Source organism: Prinia subflava, chromosome Z, assembly GCF_021018805.1.
Source record: "Prinia subflava isolate CZ2003 ecotype Zambia chromosome Z, Cam_Psub_1.2, whole genome shotgun sequence".
Classification (NCBI taxonomy): Eukaryota; Metazoa; Chordata; class Aves; order Passeriformes; family Cisticolidae; genus Prinia; species Prinia subflava.
This window is the reverse complement of record NC_086283.1, coordinates 55123967-55136662: the sequence shown is the minus strand read 5'-3', so window position 1 is coordinate 55136662 and position 12696 is coordinate 55123967. Positions and strand designations below refer to the sequence as shown.

Here is a 12696-nt window from a genome sequence, read left to right as displayed (position 1 = left end):
GATCATTGTATTAAGCTGTTTTTTCAGAATTTTATATGTTCCTCATCCCAGCTATTCATAGCATGCAAGAACATACTGAAACCTACTGAAATCTGGTTTTTGTAAAAGGGAAAAGGTGGAGGACAGGATTAAATGTGTTCTGTACTTGCTGGCTAAACCCTATGACGTATTCTCATAGCTGTGGGCTCTGATTCATAAAGATTTCATCTGTAGCCATTGAAATAGTAGCTAGCCCAGGCATGCACCTTTGTGCCTTGAGTCTGTGTGGTCTTAAAGTCTCATAGCCAATTAGAAATAGAGTAATTAAAAACAAGATTGAATGAACTTTAGGGTAACGGGAAGGTTTCACTTGAGCTCAAGTAATTTTTTAGCTGTTAAATTCTACTTAGTACAATATACCTTAAACTGAGATACTGGAACTGCTTTTCATGGCTTTTTTTTTTTTCTTCTTCTTGTTTTTTTTCTTTCCAAATGCAGGCTTTTTTCAGAGTATGGGCATGTGGTGACTACACACTGCATGAATTGCTCTGTATAGGCTCCTGGCTCTGGCCTAAGAAATGAGGATAGAGTTTTCTTATTTTTCTCCTTTAGATGCAATGCTTAGTTGGAGGCAGGCAACCAAAACAGCTTTAATTAGGGAAATTCTTTACTGCCTCTAATCTTTTTTTATTTGCATGTTATTAGATTACTAAAAAACGAAGCTGTGACTCTGAAAACTGGGAAGTAGAGGTTAAGCAATTGTTGCCTTCTGTCACACAATGTAGGAATCAGAGGAGTCCCTGAGCTGGCATTTTGCCTTACTCTACTGCACTGCACCCCTTCAGCTCACAGCTGAGAATCATACAGACTGGAAGTTATCTTGAGTATGTGGGTTCAGAGTTCAGTAAAGATACGTCCGTGACTAACCCTGATGAAACTCGAGGCACTGTTCTGGACATTGCCATGAAGTATATTACAAATAGTGACATCAGGGCATGCAGCTAAGAAATTCCATAAGTTAGTGGCTTCACAGACTGTTCTTAACACACTTTGATCCCTAATTCTTGTTTTGAATGACTCAGATTTGATCTGATGATTTGAATACAAATATAGGCAGAAGTTACTGTATGAAACATTGCAAATATTGGTTAATAAATGTGGAATTTAGTGAGGTTATTTACAAATATTTTGTTGGCCTAAACATTAGGAGTGGTATCTGTGCTTGTCTGGTACACATCCTCCAAAAAGGATAATAATATTACTGTTTTGGTTAAACGCAGAATTTGGTCTCTGTTTTTTGACTCTGTTGAAATATCTTAGAGTGTATGCAATATCCTTCCTATAGATGGTTAACTTCTACATTTATGACACATACTGGTTTTGCCTTTTCAGTGAATCTCAGATGGTTTCTTTACCTTCCTTTCAGAAAAGACGACGGCGGATTGATCGAAGCATGATTGGGGAGCCAACAAACTTCGTTCACACAGCTCATGTAGGATCTGGAGACCTATTCAGTGGAATGAATTCAGTAAGCATGAGTGGATGAACATCATTTCATGTTAGACAGAATACAGGAACACTGTATTTTTATGTTGTAGCTGAAGCCATGAGTCTTTCAACTGTAAGAAAAAATCAGTATGAAACTGAAGTATGACCCCATAGCATTTTAATTCCAAGTCCTAAAAACTTGAATTCAAGAATACTGAATATGATTTTTTAAATTCCTGTATTTATTGATAATGCGTAAATTATGTAGAATACTTTCTAAAGCAAAGATTCACTCTGATTATATGTATGAACCAAGATAGATGTATGCTTGAAAATATACTCGGGTATATATAGAAAAATCCAAGTGTCTTAGAGTTGACCAGGTTTCTTACCTTAAATGCCTCAAGCTGTTTTAAATATAGTTCATGTAGAACTCTAACTTACTTCAGTTTATGGTGCACACAAATTTATGTTTGGGTGTTCTTGCTGAGTGTTTCTATATTCTGTAGCCCTGTTTGCAGTGTGAATTAATTCCAGAGCAAGCAGTGTCACAGGTAAGATTTTGTGGCTTCCTGTAGAAGACAGGCACATTAAATATTTTTAGCTCTCTGAAAGTGAAAAAACAGAAGCTAAGATAGGTAATGAAAATGAGCTTATGGAAATAGATGTATCTTGTACAGCTTCAGATTTCTGTGAAATGTCAATCTGTTTCTGAGGTCAATAATATAAAATACAGAAAATGGTTGTATGCAGATGAAAAATATTGACTTAATTAATAATCTTTAAAGGAAAACGTATTTGGAGATGACAAAAATTGTTGACATAGAGAGAAAAAATCTCTGTCAGAGGTATCAGAATAGAAAGCAGAGCAAAAAAAGACAGTTTTAATGTAGACAAGGGAGGGAAGTTGTTTCAACTAGTGTAAATTGGTCTTATTGAGATCAGACAAAAATTTTTGTAATTCAGCATGTAATGAGGAAGGGCAAAGCTAGAAAATTCAGTATTAAAAAATGCACTATATTTTCCCAGAAACAATATAGTAGACGGGAAATGATTTTTAGTATGAGCTCTGTAAGAAAGTTAAATGGCCAAACACAGATTCCATTTGATAAAATTTAGTTGAAGCCAATTCCTTATTTAATGCGTAAGTATTACATTAATATTTAAAGCCAGTGTAAATTGAAATAATAAACTGATAATTTTAATTAAGCTTTATTTTTTATTTTTTTCACTTTCTGCCTGTTTGTCTTGCATATTACCCAGTTTATCTCCAGATAGTATGTAATTGTTACTGTCTCTCTACGTAAACTTTTTTCATTTTGAATGCTTGTAAGTAGCTCTTTCTCTCTCCCCCTTTTTTTTTTTCATTTGGATAATATGCTGTGTCAGTGACCAGAGAGATTTTTCTGATCCTAGATAGAAAGTATGTGTATGTAAAAAATAATCATTCCCACACTCCTTCTTCGGGAGCTCAAATCTCTGCTTTCTCACACTGCATATTTTTTGCCTCTTCTGTGGTGGTCTCCACATTCATTCTTTGCAATGTAAATTCCAAGATTACAGTGTTAACCTTGACATGTTCTTCTGCTGCAGAATTGCCTTTATAATATGGACATTATATTCTTTCAGGAACTTCTTTGTGCCTTCTTTTTCTAGATAGCTTAGGTGAATACCTGCAATTTAATTCCTGTTCTCCCACTTAAACTTGGTTCTTTATTCACTTTCTTTCTGCCCTGTGCCTTTTTTCATCAGCATTATTCTTTGTTATACATTTTTACGATTCTAACTGAATAGTTTTCTGACTATTCAGAGTATTTCTGAAATATTTTGGGTTTTTGTTTGCCTTCTCTGTAGAATGCCTTGCCCCTTTGTCAGAGGTGTACTTAAACAGCAGGAGCCCTCTGTGCACTGTTCCTTGTTCATTCCCATCCCTTTTTGCCTATTTTGCTTTCACAGTCCATGGTGAAATCTCTTCTGCTGCCTTATATTCTTCAGTTCAGTCTTTGATTTCGTGTATTTCATGTACTTTTCCATTGTTTTGTTTCTCAAGGTCTGTCTGTGCTGTTTCCTAATTCTGAAAGGGAGGGAAAGAAAAGCAAAGAAGGAAATCTAATGAGATACATAAGCAGCACAACAATGTGCATGATCCTTAACGGGTACAATCTCTTCCCTTTCCAAAAGTTTTAAAATCCTTAAGTCTCATCTAAATTAGACATAAGAGAGGAGAGCCTTCCTGTTACATATCAACACAAAAAAGGCTATGGCATCTTTGGCAAACAAAAAACCTCAAAATTTGTATATCACAGTGCTTGTTCTTGTTGCTCAAACAGCCTCAAAAGGAGGGTGCTTCAGAAAGAATGTCACCTCATAAGCCTTCGAATGTTCAACCTTTTTTGCTCAGCAATTTAAACATTGTATGTCTCCTGCAAAAGTTTTTATATACAAAATAGCTACTGAACTGTTAATGCAGACTAGTTTCATTTGTTGCATTCTCTGTTTTAAGAACAACGGTGTGCATTTAAGACTGATACTTCCTTATGCAGTAGCTCATGTGACTCATGAACTGGAGAAATGAGTCTTAACTTTTTGAAATACTCATAAAAGCTTACACTTTAGCCTTGCAATTTGTGCTATTTGCTGCTCTCCAGAAATTTTCAAGTCTCTTAAGCAAGTTGTGAGGCTGAAAGGGGATGTGGCCTGGAGATTTTTGTAATTTTTTTTCTGGAGTCAGAGTTCATTTAGATAAAACTAACAGCATCCTATATTCACTCTTGTGAATACATTTACATACAGATTAATTATTTTCTGAGGAAAAAACCTAAATTCAAACTTTGGGGTTTTTTTCCACAGGCAGCAGAAGATGCTAGGTAAAGATGAGCAGTTTGGTAAAATGTTCTTAAATATGTCCCCATGCACTGAGTGTGCACTCAGAACACTCTTTTACTGAGTTTGTGGTCTTTGATGTCAGATGCACTAGAAAATTGGCTCTAAACGCTTTTCCCTGAAGAAAAATAAGATGGTAATATTGCTTTGCTGCAGCTGTATCACTTACTGTAGCAAAAGGCCGAAGTATAAAATGGTTTTACATTGCACTGCTTAAATACATAAAAACACAATCTTTTGCATAGCCTTCCAATATGCTGTATTGTTGAAGATAAAAATCGAAAAGACAGCCTTTTTTGTCGCCTAGGTTTGAAAAACTGCATGGAAGAATGAGTTTGCTGATGCATTCTGTACATATGCATGTGTTTTGCTTGCTGTGGAAAAAAAAGAAATTATTTCCTTTTTCTTTGTAGACAGGGAATATCATGCAATCTCCTGTGCTGTTTAAATACAGCTTTGCAGTGATGTTTTTAGATCTCTGTAAAGGAGGAGAATAGATGAAATAATTGCAAGTGATGTCCTGCAGGCATAGCCTTGAACAAATGTTATTTTCCACTCTTTGTGTAGTTGTTATGTGTGCTCTGGGATGCAGAGAAAAAGGGGGCAAACCTTTAAGATTCAAGTTGTCTTCCTGCAGGCACTTGTTCATGATTTTTTTGACTCATTCCACACAAACATGAGAACTATGGGTTCCTTTTCTGTTTGTTGATAGAGGCAGTGAAAATCATAGCAGGATGTGCATGTCTTGAAACATGGAGCATGAAACAGGAGGCACGAAGGGTGTGCCCCTATGTATTTATATGCATCAGGCTAAAAATACCTTCAAATCAATGATGTTCAGGGAAGTTCAGATTGACTGTGGTTTAAAAAATAAATGCCCTCCATTTAAAGGAACAGGATCAATTAAGGGAAGCACTGCATATCATGTAAGTAGATAAATTAAAAATGTTCCACAAACCAAAAGGTCCTTTTTGATTTAGAAAATCCTAGTTTAGCCCTAATGATGTAATGATCTGAATTAGCCATACAGGTATTTGCAAGTTGGCTATTAAACTTTTAACATAATGATGTTAACTTAATGATGAACTTATGGTTCATCACACTTGCTGGAGAACGTTTTCCATATAACAAGACAAATTTTAATTTGTCAAGTAGAGTCAATGCCAGTAAGAGATTTTTTTTTTTTTTTTTTGATTAATAAAGTGGGTCAGTGAAACATGAATCAGGCAGTATTCTTTGGGAGAGATGAAAAACTTGCCTCAGCACCACTTCTTTCATCTCTTCTGCTGAGCTATGTGCTGAAGTTAAAATTTCAGCAAGCCTTGGATGTACGTGTCCTTATGCAAAAGTAATGTAGCTTTGCTGGTAATAAAAGAGAACTTGGAAGCTAAATCTAGAGAAAAAAATAAAATCAAAAGCAAGAAGATGCTACATTTCACTGTCTTTCTTATTTCCTCTACCCCTCTTTTCCCTTCTATCCCCAGGTCAGCTCAATTCAAAATCAGATGCAATCCAAGGGCGGCTATGGAGGTGGCATATCTGCAAATGTTCAAATGCAGCTGGTAGATACAAAGGCAGGATAACCTTGGGGATAACTTTCCTGTAAGTATTTTGTTCTACATTTTAGGCACTGTTAGAGCAGTATAGAAAACAAACACACTGCTTCATAATTGAATTTTATAGGGCAATATAATTGCCCTATAAAACCCTGTGTGTTTATGATGACCACTTATAAAAGCCATTTCTGAGTAAAAATTTAGGTATCTTGTAAGAATGTAATTTTTCACAGAATGGACAGCAGATTGTTCTGACTGTATCAGTCTGACCTTAAGCATGTATCAAAGGGATATTGTAGGCCAGTCTTCACAGGTGAAGTTGTAAAACAAATCTCATAAAAATTTTGTGATGTGATTATGGTACCATTTTTGCAGTGGTTCCTAAGATGTATGGTGTTAAGTCAATGTACAACAGTATTACGGTTGGAAAATGGTCACTCAGAATGCTCAAGACTTGGTTTAATGCATGTTTTCTGTCTTTTAGGTTTATGTGAGTTCCTGTATCTTCTTTCCTGTGTCCTCCCTTTTGCCTTGGTGACTGCTTTCTGTGCTCATGAAAAGAGAAGTGATGGCTCATTGTTCACCCTTTGCGATTAGTCCAGTGAAAAGTTGCTGTTCTGCTCTGATGATGCCATTTATCGGATTGGTCCAACTGTGCCTTTCAGTGGCATGCACGCATTGGCCTCTGTCAGTATCATGGCCATAGAGTTTAGGATTGGTTGTTCCCTTTTAGTTGTTTTAAGGCAAATTAAAGCACCGACCTTAGCTTTCCTCATTCCTCAGAAATACTAATGCACAACATTCTGTTGCTTTTTAATCTTTTAATCTTTTCTCAAGTAGTTTAGAAATGAATGAGTTTCCACTAATGTCTTCAATCGCCTAATGTTCACCTAATTTTTGAAAGGTCTGAGACCTGCAAGCACAAATAATTATTTCGTACAAAATCAACAGAGTAGATGACCGCATGCTTTGTGAGGTTGCTTTTTATGGTGGCCTGCTTGGTGCTAAAAGAAAAAAAAAATTGCTTACTGCAGATGTGAAAAATTTTGCTGTGGCACCAAGTCATGCCTGTTTCTGAAAAAGGACTTGTAACTTAGCTGCTTCAGAGGTGTGTCTTCATTTTATTTTTTATCCAATTGGTCTTGAAATAATAAAGAGAGAGCTTGCATTCATGAAGCATTTGTTGTAAATGTTCGGTATATTTATTTTGAAAGAGCTGACCTTGAGACTGAAACCAGTGTAGTACGGTATCTAAGTGTTGTGGAATCGCCTTAGTCTATTTAAACAGAAGAGCAACATGTTTGGCTGCTTCTTTTTCTTTCTGCAGTTTTTCTTAATTTACACCTGTACAGTCATTTCCAGTAGCAGCATGTCAGACTGCCTGCAGTATTGGCTGAAAAGTTCAGTAGACCTTTCTAAGTAGTTGGCATTTTCTCTGTACTAAATATTTAGGGGCCATAGAAGTTGCTAAGAGCAACATACTAATCTGGCAGAACAAGTGCCAATGAAAACAACATACAGGGTGACTTTTTGCTAAGTCAGTAAAATGCCTTTTGCTCAGGTTCCAAAGCATGTTTCTTTCACATGTTGTGAAACTGCATTTCAATATTGCACTGTTTTCAGATTATCTCTATAAATGGTCCCTTTTTTCTTGCTGGTGGTTTTAGAGAAGTCAATTATTTGAGGCCTGGTTACATTAAATTTTTATGTGGGGAAAAGGCCCCAAACCATCCAAACAAATAAGGCATAACTGAGCCTAATCAAATCCATTTTTATATGCAAATATGCATGTAGACTGTTGTCATAAATGATTCTTTATTCTATTTCTATTCTTTCCCTGATTTCACATTGCAACAGCTGTCTGGTTGGTTTAAATATGTATGAACCCACCTAATCTTCTCTCTCTGTAAACAACTCATAAAGTACACAGCCATGGAGGTAGTTTGCCTTCCCTAGGTTGTATTTCAGTGGTAGATGTCGCTTATCTGGTTGAATAGTTCAAATTAGGTTGGTTAGTATTCAGTGATAAAGATACTGAGTCCTGATGAGACGTTCAATTGTCTGGATGCATAAACACATGGCGGTGCACTGACACATATATTTTTTTTAGGGGTTAGCATTCCCAATGCCATTTTAACAATGATTCTTAAATATACTACGAAACTATTACAAAATTATTTGATCTTTGTTATTGGTAATTGCAGTCTAAATTTGCTTGCCAAACCTATCTTGCACTTGCCAAAATGTTTTCAGCTCAATAGCCAGGAAAAAAATTGACGTATTTTTATAACAGACATACTTTTTTTGTACATTGTGTTCATTCTTGAATAAAGTCAGTTCAGTGTTGGCTTGTAGATATTAAAAGGAAAGTATTGACTTTGATTCAATAAATGTTTTCTTTCAGTTTGTGGCCTACCCTTTCTCCTTTCCATAAATTGTATTTGCCTTAGAAAAACACTTGCATCTTACAGACAGATTTGTGGTGAAAAGAGTAACCTATTAGTGTCAATAAATAATTTGCAGGCTTGAATTTTTTCATGTCACTTGACCCTTTTGTTGCTGAATGGATTAAACCATGATTTTATCAGTATTATTGTTACAGTGATTTAACATGTATGCCAGGGGCTTCTTCAAGGAGGGGGGAGTGTCTTAAAAATACTTTGGAAATCTTTGCTTTTGACTGCAACTCATATATGTGTTACTTTCCTGATTGTGCTGCAGATTACTGTGGTGATCAGAAAAAGACTTGTTGCCATAATATGCTCTCCTGCATTAAAAGTACCTGCAAGGCATAATATTGCCTACTCTTATTTGGGTCAGTTAATTTTTATATTTGACACTCTCAAAGTTTATTCCCTAATCACTAACTTACTACTTTAAATATCATGCCAAATTCTTCTGAAGATTGATAATGAATTCTTTAGCTCATGCCAAGTCCATTAAATTGCCAGTTGAGGAAAAAGAGGTGGCTAGAGGGAAATAAGGTTCTAAAGGAAAATAAAAGTGGAGATAAATCCAGGAGATATGAATCAACTAAAGGGTTCTTTTTTTAAAATGCTGAGGTTATAGACACTTAAAACTGTCTACAAAGGTATATCTTGAAGACCAGATATTCCACTATAAGTTCATATTCAATGACTGACATTAAAGCTTACTGAAATTTCTTTGCTGGTTCTGTACGGTGATCAGTAGCATTACTTCAAAGGCACATCAGTAAAACTGATTTGGACTGGTCCCATCTACTTACCCTGACAGTCCATGCAAGCCCTGACACTGATTTGGCAGCTAACTGTTGGATACTGACCTGTAGTAAAGGTTGGGGTTGTATGACCAAATTGGTTCGTTTCAACCAATGGATCAACAGTGGATCAGTTTCTTAATGCTTATTCACAGTAAGCATGGGAGTGAGTGTTGTGGGATCAGAGATAATCTGTGACAGGGAACATTGATCGCTTAACCTGGCTTTGGAGAAACATCCAGCTTTTCCTGAATTTAAAAAAGCCCACCCAATACAACAAACACAAAAAACAACAGCAAACAAACAAGAAAGAAAACAATAAAACTGAAACAAACATCCCAAACCAAACCACAAACAAACAAAACCAAAAAGAAAACCAGCCCAAAACAGAAGATTCAGCCTTTGCAGCTGTGAATATGTCTACTGGAAAGACTAATTCCAGATTTTGGGAGCTCTTTTTGTATGTACCGAGCTCACCAGTTTTGTCCAGACTATTCTGTTTGGTTTGGGGGCATAGAGCATGTTGAACATGTTGCCAGAAGAACAACCATATCATCACCAAGAGTCAGCCATCCTCATGCAGTATGATTCATTTCTGTTATCAGTGGTAATTCCATCTATCAGCACTGGGTAAGAAATAACTTTCTACCTTCACACAAGCCAAGAGAAATGAGAAGTTCAAATTTCAAACAAGTTTTCTATTAAGCCTGGAAAACGCCAAGTGCTAGTTGAGTTGGCAATAAATTGCTGAATACCAAACTTGCTCCCTTAAATATGATGCAGAATGGTATAACCCTATTTATGAATAACTAAGTTGTCGTGCAAAAGGTGCATTCATTTGTAGCTATTTAAGCATTTGTGTGAGCTTATAGTATTCATTGTCTAGAGACAAATTTATGGTTTGTTGGGGATGTTTTTCAATAAATTTGATGATGTGTTTTTATATACAAGATATTAACAGAACCTATCAGAAGAAAATAAAAGTAGAGTGTTATCTTTGGTGTATCAATTCTTTCAAGTGAAGTGAACATCACTTTTGGACTTGGTTTGCTCTATAAGATACTTCTGGTATGCTATGACAGGCATAAAGCAGGGCTGGAGGTCGGGTAGGTAACACTGAAATTAGCTTACTCTGATTTTCCAACAGGTCAAGAACATGTTGGTATTTGTAAGGATCATAGTAAGCTTTGTTAGTCCAGCAAGTGACTGAGGATAGGAGCTGTTTCAGCATGGAACAGTGACACCCACTATGGATACATGTCACATTTCCCCCAAGTGCTAAGCCATAAGAAAGCTTTATATATTGGTGTCAGCATTCCAGGAGTACTAGTCTTCTACCAGTATTTTGCATGTCAGAGTCCTGGGCATTATCCATGTTGCCCAGGAATATGCTTTGTCTCACCCATACTATGCTTTCAGTTGCAGGTTGTTTGCTTTCAGTTTGTTAAATCTCTCACTATTACATAAATCTTTGTAGGTGCTAACTGATTTGAAGTAATCTGCCAGGCAAAATCAACGTATATCACATTTCTTCCTTTCCTGGTGGGAAGCTCCAGGTGAGTGACTCCTGTTGATGGGAGCAGTGGCGTGAGGAGCCCTCGTGCACCACAGAGGAGCCTCAGTTTATCTTTGCACCTACTGTCACTTATCATGGTCCCTCATCAGGGAGGCTGGCTGTCATGCTGTTCTTAAGGCCAGTTAAGGCCAGTTCTTAAAACATCACCTCAAGGAGGAAGATGAGTACTGCTTGAAATCAATTTTGATTGATTTCAACTCAGCTTTCTTAAAATGTGGCAACTGAGGGGAAATAGCTATTCTGAAACAGTTTTCCTTAGGAAATCTTTACACTGTCAATAAAATTTCCAAAGAACCATACACCTTGGAAAAGAGTACTGTTTCATAGTGGTTGATACTAGTGGACATTTTGGCACTCCAGAGATTTTTTTTCACTTGTCAAAATCCCACCTTCTGGAACAGTAAAAAAAAATCTCATCTATTGTATATGCATGAAGCAGTAGAGTGATGTATTGATATGGGGGCATTGTTCAGCATTTCGTTTCACATTTCAAATGAAGAAAAACATTTCCAAAGGTGGAAATGAGGAATAAAAAAATCACATTTCAGTAAGCAGTATTGGGTTTAGGACAGCGGGGAGAGCAGATATTAATGACAGGTGAGTGAAAAGAAAGAAGAATAAGTGAGAGAGAAGGGTAAACTTTGATAAATGACCAAGCACTGTATGTATTCCCCATGACATCCTTTTCAAAAAGAAGCTGTTGGCAACAACCACAAAAAAACAGAGCCTAGTGCAGCAAAGTTGTTCATTTTTCACTTTTAAGTAGTACCTTCCAAGATGATTAGTCTTTCTGTGGGTTGCAATGAATGTTTGGCTTCCAGCTGGCATAATCAGGATCTGTCATAATGGGCAGTAGGAGCAGCCCAGGGCAACAGGGCTGCGTGGTGAACAGAACTGGGAAATGAGACTCATTTTTACTATTTTCAAAGTCCATATTAAATATAAACTATTTTTCTTACTGTGAACATATATAGGATGGTGAATGGATGGCCATGCAGCTTCACATCTCTTTAAAAACTGACTCAGAAGTCTGTTTCCAAATTCATTTGCTGAAGCTGGACAAAATCAAGATGATACTTGAACCTACTGCTATAGACTCAAGTCCCACTACTTAGTTTGATTTACTAGAACCACCCATTTCTATCTGCTTACACCTAACTGCAATTGCACAAATGCGTTTTTCCTCAGAGACTGCCAAAGTGCACCCAACCCAGGCCATGGCAGGGAATTAAATTGCCATGCCATGATTTGATTTCAGAACTTCCTTGCTCATTCTCTGAATCACAACCAGAACACTGGAAATACATGAGAGAAGGAAATACTGTGGCTAAAGCAACAGCTTTGTAAAACCTTGAACTGTGAAGTTATATGAAGATGACTGCTTACTAAAGCTATTTTAAGTAGGATTTTCAGCCTCTCACAACACACTTGTATAGTCTTGTAGAACAAAATTAAAACTTTCTGACCTATGTAGGCAATGGCCCATACTGTCTACAATGTACATGCCATAAGGAGACAAAATTTCTTCTCTAAGAGTGCCTAGCAATTTAAAAGCACAAGGCACTTCTCAGCTGCTGTGTGAGAGTCCTCCTTTTTGGAGCAATATGGAGGCCAGTACAGCACTGATAGGACGGATGTGGTATCCCAAGCCAAAGTGCCAAAGCCATTTGGCTCGGGGGACTTGCAGCTATTTTTGTCAGTGCTTACAGCAGGTAAAGCCTGATGCACGTGCCATGTCCCCAGCTCAGTGGGCCTGCAGGGTCAGCCAACAAGTGCCATCACAGCAGCTGCCCCACTCAAGGGGCAGCTGAGGCAGCACTGGACTTCCCCAGCCTCGCCACACTCTAAGTGAGGCATTTACATCACATTCCTAGGCTGCACTGCTGTCTTCCAAATGCAAATTTGCACAATACTGCTCTAAGAAAGGTCACTTGGTTAAATTTGTGTAAAGAAAGTCAGGTCCTCCTACTCCCTGC

General features: G+C 37.1%; 1 protein-coding gene across 1 annotated transcript in view; it reads left to right on the top strand.

The window, feature by feature from the left end:
- CDC42SE2 (CDC42 small effector 2) overlaps positions 1–8309 on the top strand; it is an 81656-nt gene extending 73347 nt beyond the window's left edge. Inside the window, exons 6-8 of the mRNA XM_063422444.1 lie at positions 1406–1507; positions 5835–5952; positions 6391–8309. Of these exons, the coding sequence (XP_063278514.1) occupies positions 1406–1507; positions 5835–5933 (201 nt within the window). The 3' untranslated portion in view covers positions 5934–5952; positions 6391–8309. The remainder of the gene's footprint in view (positions 1–1405; positions 1508–5834; positions 5953–6390) is intronic.
- Positions 8310–12696: the final 4387 nt, after the last annotated feature.